Here is a 21423-nt window from a genome sequence, read left to right as displayed (position 1 = left end):
GACAGAGGGATTTGCAGTCGCTGGTAGATGAAGATCGGGACGGTGGAAGTTCCATACCTTCAAAACGAACCTTGTGACGGAACTAAATGGAAGAAGAAACAAGGTCAAGTCAAGTCAAGTCAAGTTTATTTCAATAGGCAAAAAAAGAACAAGGCAAAGATCAGATTAAACTCCAGATTCACTTTACCCATTACTGCCTTTTACTACAAATATTTTTCCATACCTTATCTTCCCCGTTTTGTATGAGGTACCTTAAACCTTATAAGGCACAATGATATACCAAACCTGCCCATTCCATCATTGTTTCTGGAACTATGCTAACCATGAACCCACCTCCTTAGTATGGCTCAGGCCCATCCACATTTTGAGGCGTCGTAAGAAGAGTTCCACCATCTCGTAGTCCTGAAGGTCTACTGCAGGTCGGTAGAGCTCTGCCCGGACCCTGCGATAATTCCTTAGTAACACGGAGGTCATCAGCCACAGCAGGACAAGACGCAGTACCGCAAAGCTGACATGAAACACATAGCAGGAAGTGGAGCAGGCAGAGGAGCCACGGTATGCTCGCCATGACCACAGACCACGTCCCCCTGAACCTAGCAATGACAGGCAGGCAGACCCGACCGTGCCATATCCATGTATAATGCAGTGAAAAAGCTGGGAAAAGAAAAGCAAATGTCATTTTTTTCGATTGAAATGCGTTCTGAGATCAAGTCAAAGTAAAGGGGAAAAAATACAAATGGCACAGAGTCAATTAGTGTGTGAAAGTACTTAAGCAATTGCTTGGGCTCAATAGACTTGTTTATTTTTGGAAGACGCAAGCAGTAATTTATTTCCATTAAGGCAATTCGATGAGACAGAAAGAAAGAGATCGAATGAAAGGTTGCAATTTGCAATGGGACTACACAAGATATTGACTTTGTTTATTGTATTGCACATGAGCACAAACATGGATTCTTTGAGACGTGAGTTTAAGTACGGAATAGATGTTTACGTCATGTATTCACTCGTAAAAACATTAAAAGCTTAGCCATTAAGAGCACTTTCATTTACATGGTATTTATTAAAATACATCAATACCTGGTCTGTTTATACCGAAGGTGTCCCCATCTTTTGCACAAAGGGGATGGTGTGGGTGCAGGCTTTTATTCCATCCAAACAAGGACTACACCAGATTCTGCCTGGTTACATCTTTAATTTTCAATGGTCTATCGGGTGTGACCCTTGTTTGGTTGAAATGAAGAATCATCATAATCAGAATGCTTTATTAAGCCTGTAGGGAAATTATTTGGTTGTAGTTGCTCACAGTAATTTCTCTTATATATTAAGAGAAATTAATGTGTTGAAGCATGAAGTGGACCTGCACCCACACTGGCAGTTTGTGGAAAAGATTGGACACCCCTGGTTTTTATACACTTGGTGTATTGTTTATGGGGGCTGTGTAAAAAGGGCCAGGCCAAGACCAACCCCAAAAGCAAGAACATGATTCAAACTAGTAGAAACTGACTAATTACTGGGAAACAGGATACTGAAGATTAAAAATGTACGGTAATGTAGAATAATAGATGTATATGTTTGAACCACTAGTTTAGTGGACTTTGGATCCGGAGGTCATGAGTTCAAATCACAGCCAAATCAAGCTGCCACTTCTGGGCCCTTGAGCAAGACCCTTAACCCAATAGCTGCTCAGCTGTATGAGTGAGATAAATGTGTCGCGCTGGATAAGGGCAGTGGTAACTGTACTTTACTAAAGTATTTCCATTTGGGGAGACTTTACCCCTACTACATTTCAAAATCAAATCTCTTTTTACTCAACTATGTAAAAAAATTATTAATCAGTCGTTCCTTTTTATTTATGAGGATAACAACGTAAATGGTGAAACACGCAGCGAGTCACCAATCAGGGTCGAGCGCACGCTCTGTTTTAAACGTGTTCTGATTGGCGCTTTGTGGATCTACTAATCACCAACATACAGTTCAGCATCAGTTCAACATCAAGCAGAACATTTAGAGAGGAATAAATGATGAAGAAACTCCAGACTCGAACTCGACACAACACACATGACCTCATTTACACCATTTTTTTTTTTAAGTAGTTGAAAAGAAGGTTTTGGGCTCATGATCATTTTATTAGATATCAATCAGTGTTTGAGTCATTAATATCATTCTATTAATAGATCAGTGTGCTGAGAGTCACATTTGAGTCTTTTCACATCAACTGAGGTGATTAAGTAAAGAATCTTGTGACAAAAATGATAATAGGAACATTATAATTATAATAAATAATAGTACTTTGGATACTTATGTATATTTGGCAAATACTTTTGTACTTTTACTCAAGTGAATGTTTGAAGGGACACTTTTACTTAATGCCAAAAAGGTAAATGGAAAAGTTGCCTTTTGATTTGTTTTCAGCAACCAATCAGATTCCAAAACAGTTTAGTTTTTAGAGTGTGTTTCAACGAATGCGAGTTAAAAACCCTGCATATTTTTATTGGTTGTAAAAGTTTGTTTATGGATATCTGTTCATTTGTGTGCTTACAAGGTATCCCGTGTGCGAGTATGCAAGCAGCAGCAAGAGCAAAGCGAGTGCAACGCTCATGATCTCCCGCACCGATCTCCTCAGAGTCCTGCCAAACACAGCCCACTCCCTCAGAAACCGTAACTGATGAGCCACCTGTCGGAAAGATGATGTGGAAATTGAAAAAGGACGTTACAAGATTAAATTACATTTTATCGTTTTGTTCTAGAATCTGTTCCAGATTAGCATGTCCAGGATGGTTCTCACCTTCAGCACCAACAGGAAGAGTAGCACAGCACTGAGCTGAACCAGAACCTGGCTTTGTTGCCCCAGGGGAAAGAAGTTAATAAACGATTCCCGCTGATGATGTAGCGAGGCCCAGAGTTGAGAGGCCAGGGCTGAGCGAGCCACATGGAGGGCGGAGACACAGGCCGCCAGCAGAAGAGTGACAATGCCCACCAGATTCCACACTCGCAGGATGTAGCCCCAGCCCTGCCTGATGACCGATACAACCTCTCGCACAGAGAAGTAAATAATCAAGATGATTAAGATGATCTGAGAGGGGAAAGGATGGAGGAATAAGTCATTAGTTTCTTCCGTCTGGCTGGAAGGCAGCAATTGATTGTTACTGGAAACTGCAATTGACAGTGACAATGGACAAGAAAATTCATGGTTTGAAATTGAGTGGAAAATTGAGTGAAACTGGGTGGAACTGAAGAGTTAACATTGTTAGCAGTGGGGGGGATCTTGGGAGGGACACTGGTCTTTTGAGCAACGGAGGGACATAGAGATTTTCAATAGAAACCAAAGGTAGCTGGCAGTTGATGGTTACCTGGAGGAACGCAAAGGTAAACGGAGAAGAAGAACATTTACAGTTGATTCCATGAGGAATCAAAGGTAGACAACTGATGATTATTTCTGTCTCCCTTCTGTTCCTTCTGGTTGACAGTTACAGTGGGGGACAGAGGGGAGACACAGGTTGCCGGTTACCACGAAGAACTGAAGGATGACAAGTAGTGATTGTTAATGGGAGGAAAACAAAAACTAAAGAGGCAGATGGTTAAAGTAAAAGGAGAAAAAGAGATTTACATCACCATGAGGAACCGAAGGTTCTCATGGGAGGAATGAGTGATAGGATGGAAAAAAGAAGGGGGACAAAGGTAAGGAACAAAAGGCGATTAAAGGATACTACGAGGAACCAAAGGTAGACAGCATCTGATGTTTTCCAGGTGAAACAAAAGGGATACAGATTGATGGTTGAGAACACAGAGGAGATGTGAGTGGGGTTATAGCAATAGATAGACAAGAGACAGGAGCAGATTGAAGACTGATTGGTGGATAGATGGTATCCACTAATCATTTGTTGATTGGGGGATACCATGTTCCTTGCAATTCTTGCACCAATTGTTCCTTGCCATTCATCCTTTCCATCTTTGTCTACAACCGGTTCCGTATGGTGACTGTAAATGTCCTTCTCCTCTCGTACTTTAACCATCTGCCTCTGCAGTTGGACCATGAATCAGAAGGAACAAAATGGGGACTGAGATAGTCATCAGCTTCTATCTATATTGTAACCACCAATCACATGATGGTCAGTGCAAGAAAACTGAGGTGGGGACTGATGGATCTGCAATAACAGTGGGTAGATGCCAACTGGTTGTTTGCATGAGGACAAAAGGAGAGATGGTTACCGTGAGGAACAGGGGGAGGTTCATGCCCTGTTGGAGGCTCTGCAGACTGCAGGTCTTCAGGTTCACGCTGGACTGGGGGCGCTCAGAAACAGGGAACTCCAACAAAAAGGAGAAGATGGACAGCAGGTCTGTGTTTGTGTTATAGAGTGAAAACTCCACAAACAGAGCCCTCGTCCTGAGAAAACACACACACACACACACACACACACACACACACACACACACACACACACAGTTACAATGGATGAACCATCTCTGTGTGTACTTTACATTAATGAGATTCAAATTGCATGCTTTGTTTGAACGGCTCTAAGAACACACCGAAGTTTCTTAGTTTTTATTTGGTTTAAAGTGTTGGCACCCCTTAGTTTTGTGGGTGTGTGTGTGTGTGTGTGTGTGTAAACTTACAGTGGATCCAGCCACTGGTGTTTATGAAGTTGCTCTATGAGTGCAGTAGATTCTCCCAGCTTTCTGCTGAGCTCCTGTACAAACCCACCACTGCTGTACACAGACACCTGCCCCCAGTGCCATGCTCTACACACACACAAGGCAAAAACATTAGCATAGGTACACACCTAAGCAAAGGTGTGTGTGTGAGAAAGAGTGTAAGTGAGACAGAGAGTGTGTATGTGAGTGAATAATTGTGTGTGTGTGTGTGTGTGTGTGTGTGTGTGTGTGTGTGTGTGTGTGTGTGTGTATGAGTGCGGGAATGTATAATTTTCTATGAATGTATGAGTGTGTGAATGTGTGTGTATAAGTGTGTGTGAAAGCTTCTACACACATACCCATTGCTCTGAGACACACTGCGGCTCCAGTTCATCACCAGAGATGAACCTGATTCCCTCCTTTCCTCTGAGCCACACCCAAACCAGGACACTGCTGGAAAATAACCACCTGTAGTACAAGCTGAAGAGGAAAGTACACACACACACACACACACACACACACACACACACACACACACACACACACAGCTATAGAATGTAATATGCAGGTTTCCTGTTATAGCGTTTGAGTAATTTTCTATTTACTCTTACGTACACACACACACACACACACACACACACACACACACACACACACATATATATATATATATACATATACATACATACATACATACATACATACATACATACATACATACATCCATCATCCATCCATCCCTCTCTCTGCCCCCTTACCTGGTTGGGATCTCTGTTGTCGAAGGCGGGGTTTCCCCAGCAGCAGGCTTCCTGTCCCCTCCATAAGGGCGGTGCCATCTAGTAACCGTGGCAACAGGAACTCAGACAGCCACGCCCATACCTCCTCTCGTCTAAACAAAAAAGAACGATTGTGAGTTCAGCTGGAAGAGAAACAGCGTCCATAAATATACACTGTCGATTGTGTGTGTGTGTGTGTGTGTGTAAACTCAATCCTGTTGATTTTTTATGCCCCTGTTCTACAGGAAGTAGCACCACAGTTTGGGCCAATCACGTCGCTTGCTGCCCCATCACGAGTTCACTGGAGCTCCTGAGATCTTCAGCCTCAGAAACTCCACCAAACAAACTGATGCATGTAAATGTCCAAATATCTTAAATAAGTGTTTGCGTGTGTGTGCATGTGCATGTGTGCGTGTGTGTGTGTAAATTACCTGCTGATGTTGTTGAAGTGCTGTGTGTGTAGGTGGTTGTTCAGCTGAGTGTGCAGTCTCAGCTGGTGAGCGTCTTTGGTTGAATCGGCATAGTTCAGCAGAAGGACCACGAGCAAGAAGAGCATGTAAAGGAGGAAGCCCTAAACACACACACACACACACACACACACACACACACACACACACACACAGAGAGAGAAACGGTTTCAGAAATTCAGGAGCTCTTTCACAAACATCCGGTATAAGTGTGTGTGTGTGTGTGTGTGTGTGTGTGTGTGTGTTGACCTTGAGCATGCGGTGCAGCAGTCGGACTTTGCGTGCCTCCTCTCGGGCCTGGGACAGAGCGAAGCCTTGAGGAGGTCGGACTCTGGGGACACGCTGGATCACTCGCTCCATCCGGGGACAATCCACCAGAACATCTCCCTCCTCTGGCCTGAGACGAGCCACCAGCAGCCCGTAATACACTCCCTCCACTAACACCTACACACACACACACACACGTTTAGTGTTATAAAGTGTCTTTCTCTGTGTGTGTATAATTGTGTGTTTGAGAGAGAGAGAGAGAGAGAGTGTGTGTGTAAGTTTATGAGTGTGTATGTATGAATGTGTAAAATAGTATGTGAGGGTAAGAGTGTGAGTGTATGATTGTGTGTGTGTGAGGTGAGAAAGAGTGAGTATGAGTGTGTATGAGTGAGACAGAGTGTGTGTGTGTGTTTGTGTGTATGAGTGTATATTAGTGTGTGAGTGAGTGTATGAATGCTTGTGTGAAAGTAAGTCGTGTGTGTGTGTGTGTGTGTGTGTGTGTGCGTATGAGAGACACCTTTAGAGGTTCCAGGATGCAGAAGGACATCAGAAAGCTGGCAATACATGAAATGATCCACATCACAGCCACGCCTCCATTGAAGCTCCGCCCCAGCCATATACACAGGCTGGTGGACAGGATTAGCCCCGCCCAACTCCCCCAGAGAGCAACCAATCCGCAAAGAGGTGGGAGTGGCCTCGGCTTACACACATCCGTCACTACTGAGAGAAAGAAGTGTTTTGTTTTTTTTTACTCAGAAAAGGGGCGGAGTCATACAGAAATCGATGCTGTACTGTTCACTATTCACTCTTGAATAATATTCAAATGAGTTCTGACCTTGAAGTTCAGCAAAAGCAGCGTTTTACATAAACGGTTCATTTAAATACATTAGATTTCTGTAAATAAGTAATTTTGTGTGTGTGTGTGTGTGTGTGTGTGTGTGTGTGTGTGTGCGTGTGTGTGTTTGAGCACACACACCTGTGCGTGAGGTAAATGCAGTTTTAGGTGGATCTCTGCGCAATGCTGCAGGTACAGGTTCATTCATCTTCTGCAGCAGAATCACCTCTGTCTTATCCCCGAATATACTGGAACTGCAACACACACACACACACACACACACACACACACACACACACACACACCAGAACACACAGGTGACATGAGGAGAAAAGTAATAAGGTGATCAGAGGTGAAATGGTGAGGAAAGACACTCACAGGTCGCCCATGTCGCTGTCAGTCTGAGAGAGCAGCTGTCCATCAGCCAGGATCCGCTTCAGGAGATCCTCATCTGTCAATCACATCCAAGAACCAATCAGGTGAAAAGACAACAACCCTTTCTTAACACCTATTTTAAAACTCCATTAGAGCGCTGACAGAAACTGAGGAACCCATCAGGAACCCGTCAGAAACTAAACGTTTCACACATCATTTCAATCCAAAACATACAAATTCTTTCAGGATCTCTTCAAGGACCCTATAAATCCATGTTGCAATTTGTTTTTGGAGCACCAGAACCTTTTGAAAAACTCGGGAGCCATTTCAGTAATTCAGGAACGTTACTTTATCAGATCATGGGATTATGGAGGCCTGTTCAGAAAGCTATTCAGAAACTCTCTTGAGGGACCCTTTTATGAGTGAAGGAATCCATCTTAGCACTGAGGGACTTTCTACAGGAACTACAGGAACCTTTAAACCCCCTCTTAAGAAACTCAGGGCTCTGCAAATAGTAGACATGCGTGATTAGTAGCATAATCAGTGACATCATCTTCACCAGCCGAACTGCTTCTCTACGTACCTGAAGACGTGAAGTATTTGTTCCTGTAGTCGTGTCCCACCACTGTCTCATCCTCCTCTGGGTTGAGGGTCATGTCCACCCCGAGATGCCTGCTGCCCTGACCTCGCTTCAGACGAGGAGGAAGTCCCGCCCCCATCTCGATCGATGGCTCAGTCATCACATCCGGCCAATCGGCATCTGGAACGCTCCACCTTCACCACAGGAGAGAAACGTGTGGAAAATTAAATGAGGTTCTTTCTTGGACACACACACACACACACACACACACACACACACATCAAACACCAAACAGACGTAATCAGACTCGCATTCCTGACACAGCTTCAGACGTCAGTGAACTGTGATGGAGTTGTTGATGATGATGACAGGAAGATAAATCTGCATTAAACTTGCCAGTCATCTGGAATGTTGTAATGGAAACACGTGTCTCACCTTTTCGAGGAAGGAGTCGGGAGGTCGATGTTGGTCTCCTCTGAGTATGTCTGCAAAATAAATAAAGTGAATGAAAAGGAAATTTACAGCAGCAGAACAAAGCTGCATCACGTCACATCGTATCGACATCCACAAGCTTCTTCACACCTTCATGGGTGAGTTGTAGCACAAAGGAGTGCAGTAAAAACCACACCATCCGTGTTTTCATTTATATATTTACTCTTCACATTTAATGAATATATTCATAACAACATAACCAACATGTTTTAAATAATATAATGTATGATATAATACATTATACAGAGGCCACACCCCCTTCACTCTTTACTGAGACTGACACACTCAGAGGCCACGCCTCCTTCACTCTTTACTGAGACTGACACACACAGAGGCCACGCCTCTTACAGTCTTCACTGAGACTGACACACACAGAGGCCACACCTCCTTCAGTCTTCACTAAGTCTGACACACAGAGGCCACGCCTCCTTCAGTCTTTACTGAGACTGACACACATCGAGGCCACGCCTCCTTCAGTCTTTACTGAGACTGACACACAGGGGCCACTCCTTCTTCAGTCTTTGAAAAGACTGACACACACAGATGCCACACCTCTTTTAATTAACAGGCCATGCCTCCTTCTGTCTTACCTCTGTGATTCCATTGAAAATAAGGAAGGAGCTTCCGGTGAGGGAGTTATCCAGGAAGTCATCGATTTCCAGAGACTCCTGGTCTACCTGAGGAGGGAGCTGCTCCACTAACACCTAACACCCCCACACACACACACACACACACACACACACACACACACAATTTTACTTTATAATCCACTGTTTTGAAAAAATGACATATGTGTGTGTATGTGTGTGAGAGAAAGAAAGAGAGAGAGAGAGAGAGAGAGAGAGAGAGAGAGAGAGAGACCTTGCTTCGGCTGAATCTGAAGAGACAGAAGATGAGCAGGTAAAGAGGATACACCAGGAGACAGGTGAGCACTCCCACTCCCACCACCTCTGCATTCAGAGACACCTGTTCTGATACAGGAACAAAGCTGCAACACACACACACACACACACACACACACACACACACACACATACCACATTGTGTTATAACTGCTTATAACACCACTATAACAACATGCGCGAGATGAGGAGAGATAAGTGGGCGTGGTTATACCCATTGCCGTACGTGACCGCGGCGTACCACACGGTGTTAGTGAGCATGATGAGGTGCAGCAGTGTGGCGCAGCACGTGGCCCTCTGCAGGCGGGTAAAGGGACTGCGTAGGGGCCGGTGCCATAGCGCCATCCACGTGTGACTATCACACACCGCCCTCTGGAGCTCCCAGGTGAGGAGGCGTGGCCAGCGTCTAAGCTCCGCCTCCTCTGTAAAGGTAAGCGATAAAGGAACACAAATTCATATAGAATAGGGTGACAAATTCATATAGAATAGGGAAACGATTGCGTGTAAGCGTGGCTTTACCTGACGGCTCCACCTCTATTTCCACCCTGCCATCTGTCTTCTCGTTGTCCACAGAGAGCCACTCCTCCACCAGGAAGAAGTACGAGCTTCCTGTCTGCAAGTCTTTCACCAGCACATACTGCAGCAACCAGGCTGGAGAGAGACCTGAGAGAGAGAGAGAGAGAGAGAGAGAGAGAAAGAGAGAGAGAGAGAGAGAGAAACACTGTCACCTCCAGGAGACACTTTTCACTCTGATCTGTCCAAAATCTAATCACATCAGACAGCATCATCACCTTCATTCTGAACTTCTCATCTCTTAGCACTAAGGAACATAAAGGAAGTACACAGCCTACGTTCATATTCACTCTCCATCAAATAAGAAACTAATCACCTCAAATCTAATCTTATCTAATCTTATCTAATCTACTCATATATCTATGTAATTTATATAAATTAATCCAATTCTGCATATTTTTCTGAAGCACAGTTCATGGGATTGAAGTTTGTCCCTGGTTAGTGTTTATTTTATTCACTTTCTTTTTGTTTCTGTATTTATTGCTGTTGTTTATCTGTTTAACGTTTATCATAAAAGAGAGCGATAGACACACAGACAGCTACAGAGAGAGAGAGAGAGAGAGAGAGAGAGAGAGAGAGAGAGAGAGAAAGAGAAAACAGACAGGCAGAAGGAGTTAGATTAGGAGAGACAGGTGGAGTGAGAAAGACAGACAGACAGAAAATAAAGGGAAAATAAGCGAGACAGAAATGGAGTGATACTGATAAAACGATTAAGAGAAAAGAGAGAGAGACAGACAGATGAAGTGAAAGAGAATGAGACAGATAAATTAAGTGATACGGACGGAGTAAGAGAGACAGAAAAAGTGAGAGAGAATAAGAGAGACAGACAGATAGAGTGATACAGATGGAGTGAAAGAGACTGTGGGCTTGAGGAGAATATAAGAGTTAGACAGATGGAGTGAGAGACAGAAAAAGTGAGAGAATATGGGTGCCAGACAGACAGAAAGTGATAGAATATGAGAGACAGACAAATGGAGTGAGAGAGACAAAGAGATTGAATAAGAATAAAAAAGGCAGACAGATGGAGTGAGAAAGAATGAGTAGCAAACAAATGAAGTGAAACAGATGGAGTGAGAAAGACAGCATGATTGAGAGAGACTAAAGGAAAACCGGTAAGACAGACAGACAAACAATAGTAAGTTAAGAGAATAAAAAGAAGCAAGACAATTCCTGTCTGTCTGTCTGTCTGTCTGTCTATCTATCTATCTACTCGTACCCTTGTTGTCGTGCCACACTCGAATCTTCAGTAAGTTCCCGAGACTGGAATCGGTGGCAATGTGGAAAATATCCAGATTGTTGCGTGTGAACGCTCCGACTCGGTCCAGATGTCGGTGTCCACTGCGGCCCTCATTGCCATGGAGACTGACGCCGACATGAGCCGTGGTTCCTGAAACGGACCTTGTGTTACTTTCTGAGGTGAGAAAAACACAAACTCTATGTATGCATACCTGCCCCCTTCAAACCCACCCCCTCACCTGCCCCTCGCATCCAGCCAGTCTTGACCTGGATTTCGTATTTGTAGAGTCCGTCTTTCCCACACAGCGGCACCACCGAGGCTCGTCTCAGGTCCAACTGGTCCAGCTTCCTCAAGAGGGGGGCAGCTACAGTGTAGCACAGCAAACACATCACACACACCAGTAGCACCACCAGGCTGCGGCTGATCGGAGGATCCTAGAAAAAAGAAAACAAATGGGAATGAGGAAGGAGCGACAAACGAGGGCTGTGAAGGAGCCTGGTAGAACATTTATGGTAGTTTACCATTTAGTCATTATTATACATTTGCGTCGCCCTCTCAGAGTCACTTACGTGCACAGTGAAGCTGATGGCATGCTGAGGAACTAGCAGACTCGCCCCGAACACCGTGAGATGTCGCGTGCTGCACACCGCCTGCCCCGCGCTGGTCTCCGCCAGGGGTACCATCCCGTCCGTCTGCCACATGTGCCCCAGTTCGCTAAAGTACTGACAGAGTACCATGAACACGCCCACCTCCACACGGACCCGCACTGGCCAATCGGGAGCGCAGCCTGCTGACACGTTGATGAAGTGGTCCTGTGTGGTGTCGTACATGCTACACAAGACGTGAAATAAATGAAGTTAGCATGATTTTCTCTCAGAGGGTCACGTTTAGGTAACATAACACCAAGTGATGTCCCTCAGTCTACACCACATAACCCATAGAGGAGTGGTTACGGCATTGGACGAAGGTCACAAATTGCCACACCACTTCTGGGCCCCTGAGCAAGGCCCTTTACCCCATGTTGGCTCAGTTTTATGTAAATGCAGCTGCCAAGTTACGTCAATGTAAACGTACATGAATATTCATAAATAACGAGTCCAGACAAAAAACTATTACACGCTATGCCCAAATGTTTGTGGACACCTGACCATTTTTTTATTCCCCATTTCAATTATTAATTAAAACACAGTCCTTATGATGGTTTAAGACATTTTGGTCAGTGGTTTTGTAGCATTATAAACACTTTACAAATATACCATATGTGTTATACAGCCTTATGAACCCTGCACTTATGGATTATTCATTCTTACAGCGGAGACAGGAAGAAAGTGTAGAGCTGGTGGTCGAGGCCCCGCCCCTGCACAGTGCTGAGTGTGATGTGTTTCCTGTCTGTGCTCATGTACTCATTAGGCTTGTTAGAGGAGTGCAGGTACGCCATGATTGAGGGGTCTGAGTCTTGAGCATCTGGAGAAGCTGGAAGTAAAAAAAAAAAAAAGAACCACAGACACGCAAACATGACAAACATTAAGGCAAATGAAGAACATTAAAGCTCTCTATGATCATTTTAAACACACAATTGATGAGGGATTGAACCTCTGTCCTCCTGATGTAATATTACCTTCCGCTATGGTAAAGTTGAGTTGGACGTAGACTCCAGCCTGCCTGTTGTTGTTCCCTGTGCTCACTTTGATTATTGCCGATCCACACCTGCTTACATTCAGCGCCCCAGCAGGATCCAGTCTTACCCCTGTGCTGTTCCCATCCAGTCCCGCTGCGGTGCCATTGTTCAGCGCTACTCTGATGGCTTGGCTCTCGTCCAAACCAGCGATGGGGATCTGGGAGCCGTTGACAGTGCGGAATTCCATGGATGCCACCTCGGTAGACACGGTGTAATTGGGGACGTAGTTAAAGGGGAATGGGTTGGGCTCCACTTGAAAGAGCAGCTGCAGGATGCCCTCGCCTGCGCCCCCGCTGGTGCTTAGGCTGGTACCCAGGCTGGAGTTGAACGCCCTGGGAATGGAGAAGCGGCGGCACTCGGGGGCGTCGCTTAAGCCGTAGCAAAGCAGGCTAAGCGGGTCGGCGCGTTTCCCCGCCGCCGCTATCTCGGCTCCACGCAGGATCAGCGGCTCCTCGTTCAGCACCCGAGACAGCATCAGGATACGCATCAGCTCCGAGGACAACGTGTAGGCTTTGGCCGCTACGCGCAGGGGGTGGGGCTGATCCATTAGTGGAGACTGGAGGTAATTCAGGGAGAACGTACCCTGGTCTTTGGACTCCTCCAGGTTGGATGACGCCGCCTCGCTCACCTGATGAATCAGATCCCCTGCAGAACATATCCAGATTATGTCACTTTCTTAATTTATTGAAAAGACACATTTATTTTATTTTACATTTTCTTCACCCGGATTTGGTCACTTAGCAATTCCCACCCAAGAAAATGGTGAAGTGGTAGCTCAGTGGTCATTGGACTTCAGCAGTGGTGGACTATCGGGACCAGCATTTTCCCATGAAAATGTATTTAGTTAATCCCAATAGTGTCTTAATTTCATAGCTTTTCTCTCAGTTGTGTTACTTCTTGTAGTGCCTGTTTACGTAAAATTTTCTGTCCAATCAGATTTCAGCCATCACATCAAATGTTCTCAGGGTCAAAGGGACCTGAAGGCGGGTGCATATAAGTTTATGTTGCTTAAAGCGGTTGCTTTAACCAATTAGATTGTGACTTGCTGACCCGAGTCCATCTAGCAGGTGTCCAGTAACCTCTGCATTTTTACGTCCTTAAATTAGACGGTCAGAGAACGCACTAGTCAGAGCTCGCAACCCGCATCTGTAGCAAACTGCACAAGCTCAAATATAATTTTTTTTTTTTATTTCCCAACGGCTGACAAAGGAGAAAAAATCGATTTAATCGCAGCTGCACTTACAAGGAAATTTACAAGACGGAATTTTCAAGAAAAACTGTACATCGTGAGGAAACCTCACCAGAACAATTATAAACTCATGCTTTACACTTTTGCGTATATGATGAGGTGACTATCGATGCTTGTGCTGGAGATGTTGTATGCGGGCGGTGCAGTTGTGGCTACAGTAAAAGGAGACGTGTTGAATTGTGTTCATTGGTTTTCTTGCTTTCTTCATGACATTCATTCTCTTCATGAGATTCCTGTGTGTGATGCAGGGCTCTGTTCTACTGCGTTTCTCTATAATACTGATGCTTTCTATAGATGTGGCATCATAATAATGGTATTAAGAGGTGAATTGGTCACAGGCAGGACAACACTGAAGGCCTGGGGCTAATTTGCATGCCCTAAAACTGGACTTCAAATTGGAAGGTCAATGGAACATATCCCACTTAAGTTGCCTCTGCTGGGTCCTTAAGCAAGACCCTTAACCCAACCCTGTTCTGTTGCATGAATGAAGCTACTGTTTGTCACATTGGACAGGCATGTCTCCGAAATGCAGTAATTAAGGTTCAAATTCCAAATTACATTCCTTCTGATCCTTTGCCTAAAATCCTTGGCCAAAAGTTTTTGGACACCCGACCAAAAGATTGCTATGTACTTCTTGTTGAACATCGCATTCCACATTAAGTCTCCATTTGCACTTATAATAAGCTCCACTTTTCTGGGAAGATGTTCCACCAGATTTTACGGAGATTTTGTATGATATTTCATTCAGCCACAAGGGTGTTAGTAAAGTTACTGATGTAGGTGAGATGAGAAGGTGTGTGTCTCACCCATGATGTTCAGGATGTTGTCCGCGATTTCTGTGGGAGTCACGGTGCCCTGCTTGGTGTCCGTCTGCAGGATCTCTAGCATCGACTCCAGTTTATTCAGTGTGCTGTTCTGACACTCCTCACACACAAATTCCCGACTCACAGCCTTCACACACACACACACACACACACACACACACACACACACACACACACACACACACACAACCACAAGAAATGACTCCCTTTTTCTTTATTAGTTACTCAAATCTATGACCCTGACAGTGCACTTATTGTGTGTGTGTGTGGGTGTGTGGGTGTGTGTCTCTCACAGTGCACTGCGCAAGAGCAGCCGAGGTCTGTTGGATGTCACTGACGGTGTTGAGGTCCAGTGATGTCAAAGCTCGGGTGATGTTTCCTCTCACGTTTACTCTGTATTGCCTCTCCTGCTTCGACACGCTGCTGACACGCTGTACGCCCTGCTCATACTACACACACGTGCACATACACACACAAACATTTATTTAAGGAAATACACACTAAACACACACACACACACACACACACACACACACACACACACACACAAATGCATCCATGCAAACAAAACTGCTAGAAAAATTCTAATCAACACAAAACTGGGAAAAATCTGCTCTTACACAATTCCTCTCTACACACACACACACACACACACACACACACACACACACACACACACATAGGGGGCCTGTTGTTATGGAAGCTTGGAGGTAGACAAATTCTATTTAAAATGCAACATGCAAATAGCAATGCAATTTAAGTCTGTGGTACAATCTGAGAGGTTCCCACCAGTAACAGAAAGCCGATTGGCTGTTGCATGTTGGTATCATTCGTAATCGTAATACAGCTAATTATATTTGAACCAGAGAAAAAAAAAGAACTACAAAAACCATGGACAACTTACAAACAAAAAGAGTTACATGGACATCGGAAAATTAAGACCTGCATAACATTATTGAAGACCAAGAACAAAGAATTTAAGACTTTTTAAGGCCAAAAATTAAGATTTTAAAATCTGAATAAAAAAAATATTAGAATCCCTTGCCATTAGTTATAACAGAGTACTGGAGTGAGAACTGTGATAGTGTGAGCCTTGTGCAAAGGGAATTTTCATTATTCCACAGGGAATTACATTTGTTCCACAACACGCTTCATCATCATTGCTGTGTTGAGTTGTTTTTTATAATGAGAAGACCGGACACGATCACGACGTCCAAAATGGTAATGACCCTGAAATTCCCTTTTTACAGCACTCACACTACCCCCATTCTTATAAAAGGTTTTACAGTAAACGTTTGTTGCGCACCACCACTCCATTATAACTAATAGCTGCGAAACGAGCTCGCACTGGTTCCAAAACCACTGCGATGCCCCAGGGTCATCAACTCCCCTTCCCTTGTGCCGCCCTGTATTAAGATTTACATATTAGGGGAAGACACTGACCCCGTTGAGGACGGTGATGAGGGCGAGCGAGAGTTCGCGGACATGCTGGGAGTCACCCTGTTTCAGCGGCTCATTCAGCGTGGTGTCCGTCATCTCACTCAACCAGTGAGCCAGACTGCTGAATCCACCAGGAACCTGGGGCAACATCACCGTCATGGTCCTGATACACAAACACATAAACACAGGCATTACAGAGTTTCATGCTAGGAATTTGAAACCCACCCCAGCCATCAATCAAAATGAAAACACACCACATGACTTCAAGGGGCATTCAAATCAAACCTGGACTTTTAAAGTTTGCTCTTTGTTCTAACTTGCTGCCCGTGATGAAATCACAGCCGTGTTAAAACACGTGACACCATTAGTTTCGAAACCTTTTGATACCACCTGATGTTCCAATCAGTAACCCAAACCTACATCTTTCTTTGAGTTCTTTAGTTGTTGAGGTTTTGGAAGGAGATGGTAAAAAGAAGAAGATTCTAAGCTAATCAGTATTTCAAAGCTAATCAGTATTTTTACTATAATTGCAATCTCAGCCAGCAAACCTATAAATGACTAAAATAAAGTTGCAACTCGTAGGAAGAGATTCCACCAATTTATGATTATACACAAATGAATACTGCAAGTTTAGGGTGATATGAGGTCCATATAAAGGATTCCATTAGACATGAGAAAACCATAAAGAACTCTGTACACTGGTTTCATATCTGACAATTGAAAACATAAATGGACCAAGCATGTGTGCTGAGACGCAGCCCAAAAAGCGATGACATACTTGTTGAGGGCAGTGATGGATGCCCCCTGGTGGTCCTCCACCATGATGGAGACTGAGACCCTGTACTGTGCGGAGTGTAATCCAGGTGGAAGGAAGGTGGAATGTTCTGGGCTGGTTCCTTTATACACACAAAACTCCTCACAGTAGGGATTAAAGCAACGCAACACCATAAGACTGTAGACCAGCGAAGATTCGTCTTCGTCCAAATAACCTGAGGGACATAATAAATGAGATGAGAACAGGAGCAGAATTATGATGTGGGACTCTGCAAAATGTCCTCATAATGTCCTTAGGGAAGGTTCACAACTTGTTTAGACGCTCTAGTCACATCTGTAAGTCTCTCCACTTGATTTACCTGTCCATATTGTTGTTCACATGATTATGCTCTAGGTCTCTCACCTGTGCACTTAAAGTGCACTCTCTCCAGCAGCGTGTGCACCTCCGGCCCCTCGCCATCAGCCCACAGTGAACACGACCCTCCGGCTGGGGGCAGATTGGGGTGAAGCTCTAGGTTGGCCACGCCCTCCTGCTCCATGCTGTCGTCGGTGACGTGCAAACTGAAGACGTACGAGTCGCCATCCCGCAGCGTTCCCTTCCTCAGCACCAGGTTCATGCTGTCCTGGCCTGTGGTTGTGGTGTTCAGGTCCAGAACCAGAGGCTCATTGCGACGGTTTACAGCCATCCAGCGCTAAAATAAAACAATCACACAGACATCACAGGGGATATTTGATTTAGAATGTGCTAACGTGTGTCTGTCAGCAGATGTTGAATAATCAAAATACTACAGTGAGGAGATGATTATTTAATGCAAGGACTCTCCAGTCAAAGGAGTTCTGATCTTCTAAAAGTCAATTTTGGTGCAATTTTTCCACCATATGACAGAGGTGTATTTTTGGCTCTGTGATGGACAGACAGTTCATGAGCTGATATAACACAAGCTAGTTTTGTGGACGATCTATGTAACTACAGGTAACTATACACCGATCAGGCATAACAATATGACCACATGTCTAATAGTGTGTTGTCTCCTTTTTGCTGCTAAAACTGTTCCGAACCTTTGAGCATTAACAGCATGAATGTCATCAGCAGTTTGAGCTACAAGAGCTCGTCTGTTAGATCGGACCACACTGACCAGCCTTCGCGCCCTACGTGCATCAATGAGCCTCGGCTGCCCACGACCCTGAGTCCGGTTCACCACTGTTTGTTCCTTGGAGCACTTTTAATAGATTCTGACCACTTCAGACCGGAACCATCCCACAAGAGCTGCAGTTTTGGAGATGCTCTGACCCATTCGTCTAGACATCACAATTTGTCAAACTCACTCAAAGCCCATTTTTCCTGCTACTAACATCAACTTTGTGGAACAGATTTTCACTTGCTGACTAATAAATATATCCTACCAACTATATATAACTACACGTTACAATATATTGCAATTACAATTGTTGCTGCTGTACCCGATATTAATAATCTTCATGGTATACTGTTATAGAGAAAATAATCTGGTTGGTTCTCATAACTCATTCATTCCTTGTATAACACCTTCCATGTCTTTGTGTAGATGGCTAACCTCAGTGCCATGTGGAATAATTCACATCATAACAATGACATCATTCTCCACACTGTCTCTTGCTGGTTGCATTCCAGAGCCATGAGCTAACATGCGCTAAAGTCAATTATTTAAGAGATGGAGAAAAGGACGATGAATGTTCTGGAAGAGGGGAAACAGAACTGATCTCCTTCTTTCATAATCTACTCTATTTATAAATCTAGGCTCTTTTATGCGTATGAGGCTGAATACAGACTTCACATCTATCTATCTATCTATCTATCTATCTATCTATCTATCTATCTATCTATCTATCTATCTATCTATCTATCTATCTATCTATCTATCTATCAGGTTCAGTGCGGCATGAGGTAATTGTAAGGAATGTTAAAGAAAAGTTCCTTAAATTTCACACATGATAAACCTCAGCTAGATAGTCATAGCTGATAGCTCAGGGGGTTAACGACAGTACCCCTTTGCAGGGGCTAATCAAGGTCTGAGTCTAGAGGAATTATCTTTAGAAATATTGGCAGTGATATAGAATTGAAAGATTTTGATATAGAATTGAAATACATTATTTATTCGCATATCAAATTAATACTAGGAAGCTGGATTCAGAGAGCAAGATCAGCCAGGGTAAAGTGCCCCTGAAGCACAGAGGGTTGAGGGCTTTGCTCAGGGGCCTGAGAGTGGCATCTTGGTGATACAAGGGCTTGAACCCCTGACCTTTCAATCAGGAGCACAGTGCCTAAATCATTGAGCTACCACTTCCTCAAAAAGCCCAGTAAAAGGACCTAGCTCTGATGGCTCAGTGGGTTAAGGACAGTGCTTGAAGCCTGCCTGCTAAAAGTAATACATCAAGGTTCAAGTCCTTTTTCAGATTTTTTACACAGTTATTGTGTCTTGAACTGTAATAAATGGACATTCACTGTTGAGGATGAGCATGGATTTCCTTTTGAATCTGGTCGCTCTTAAGAATTCTTAAGGATTTTTTCTTTCACCTCAGTCGCCTCTGGCTCCCTCATTAGGCAAGAAGAACAAAGGCTTAAAAGTGGGATGGTTCATTAGAACTCACAAAAAATGAGGTGATTGGTTTTTAGCAGTATTTTTCTCTATATATGCAAAACTAAGTGCCCCCCGTTTCTTTTCACGCCCTCTGACACCATCCAGCTCTACCTCTTTGGAGCATTTCAGGTCACTGAACTAAACACCATCTGAAACTTCTCATGTAACAGCTGGCAGAAGCCTCTGCATTTGTTTCCTGGAGACCGGGCTGGGGTTTAAACCAGCCACCTCTCAACCCAGAAGCAAAGCTCATCCAGTTGAGCTACAAGATCCTGTACTAAACAGGTGTTTTAGTCAAAAACCCCTTTTGCACCACGGACCAGTTTAAAGTCGGACAATATTTTCACGGACCGGCCTTTAAGGTGTGGTGGATAAATACAACAAATTAAAATGATACGAAAATAAAAACAGATATTTTCTAAATATAATAAACGTGAATTCACTGTGTTGTTTTTTGTTCATTTTGCTCGCTTAGGAGTTTCAATTTAGTGGTAATGTATTATGTGTTAGTGGCCGGAGCCCCTTTAAGAAGGTAGTGGCTAGAGGTAAGACATGTGACTGAGGCATCATGACCTGCATCAAGAGTGAGTCATAGACAGATGGAGAAAATCCGGTAATTTTCCAAAATAAAACATCGTTCAGAATCAGATAATAAATAAATTGGGGGTTGGGGTCCACTGTTTTAATGGACATTTTCACTTTACTACTCGTGAATTATAACACTAAAGAAAAGCAAAGGGCACGATTCGAACCTGAGATAGACCATGATGCTAACTACTACACCATCTCAAGACAGGCAGTGTTATTGCTCATTGGACTTTTGCATTTAATAAATGTCCCATGTGACCATGTATATAAGAGATTGATATGTTCTTCCAGTGCTGAACTTTGAACATAAGTTTTACTACATTCGAATACAATTGCATATTTTAATCTACTGCACATCAACCAACAACAAGAACTGAAACCAAATCCATAATAACACTGCACATACTCACCTACCAACCAACACACCAACTGAGCCACAGATGCAATAAGACAGCTTGCTTTTTTTACATATTCTTTTAAAATCACCATCAACACCTCACAATTCTAAACTACTGAGAGAAAAGTGAAGAAGTTACAGAAACTTGAACCAGTGACAGCAGAACTGAGAGCCTTGCCACTGACTCACAACAACCTCCAGCCTGTAGAACAGACTCGTCCTGTCCATGCTTTGTGTTAACTCCAGCAGCAACAGTTTGAGATGTAAAACTTGAAACTGTTTTTTCAATATATTCAATATTTAATTTGAATTTGTATAGCGTGTTCCTGTCTCTTTCTTCTCTTCAGAGCTGCCTGATTCATCCTAAAGTCCTACCTCTTTAGGGAGTTCTCTTCAATCCGAATCTCTGTTTGAAGATGGTTTCACTTCAACAGCCTAAAGATTAACAACAGTCTGCTACAATGAACCACAGTTTGCATGAACAGTTCTGCATTTAAGGAACATTGCACCTCAACAATGATGGGAACTGTAATGAATGGACATTCGGTGTTAAGGATGAGGATGAGGACATTCAGACATTCGGTGTTAAGGATGAGGATCCCTTTGGAGTCTGGTTCCTCTCAAGGTTTCTTTCTTATGAAGTCTCAGGGAGTTTTTTTTTTTCACCACAGTCACCACTGACCACACCAATCACTCATTAGGGACAAACTTACAAT

At 43.8% G+C, this 21423-nt stretch overlaps 1 protein-coding gene across 1 annotated transcript in view; it reads right to left on the bottom strand.

The window, feature by feature from the left end:
• Window positions 1-21423, bottom strand: part of pkd1a (polycystic kidney disease 1a) — a 71503-nt gene that overhangs the window by 3641 nt on the left and 46439 nt on the right. The window contains 29 exon segments of the mRNA XM_046837924.1: window positions 1-82; window positions 334-654; window positions 2540-2674; window positions 2786-3073; window positions 4210-4384; window positions 4618-4743; window positions 4995-5115; window positions 5394-5524; window positions 5843-5982; window positions 6128-6322; window positions 6663-6865; window positions 7122-7234; window positions 7359-7431; window positions 7939-8129; window positions 8371-8420; window positions 9018-9131; window positions 9289-9415; window positions 9544-9751; window positions 9849-9992; window positions 11119-11289; window positions 11378-11573; window positions 11709-11970; window positions 12450-12612; window positions 12758-13462; window positions 14873-15017; window positions 15184-15339; window positions 16334-16493; window positions 17109-17319; window positions 17508-17796. Of these exon segments, the coding sequence (XP_046693880.1) occupies window positions 1-82; window positions 334-654; window positions 2540-2674; window positions 2786-3073; window positions 4210-4384; window positions 4618-4743; window positions 4995-5115; window positions 5394-5524; window positions 5843-5982; window positions 6128-6322; window positions 6663-6865; window positions 7122-7234; window positions 7359-7431; window positions 7939-8129; window positions 8371-8420; window positions 9018-9131; window positions 9289-9415; window positions 9544-9751; window positions 9849-9992; window positions 11119-11289; window positions 11378-11573; window positions 11709-11970; window positions 12450-12612; window positions 12758-13462; window positions 14873-15017; window positions 15184-15339; window positions 16334-16493; window positions 17109-17319; window positions 17508-17796 (5395 nt within the window).

The sequence above is a fragment of the Silurus meridionalis genome, chromosome 24 (assembly GCF_014805685.1).
Source record: "Silurus meridionalis isolate SWU-2019-XX chromosome 24, ASM1480568v1, whole genome shotgun sequence".
Taxonomy (NCBI): Eukaryota; Metazoa; Chordata; class Actinopteri; order Siluriformes; family Siluridae; genus Silurus; species Silurus meridionalis.
This window is presented reverse-complemented; position numbering and strand designations above follow the sequence as displayed.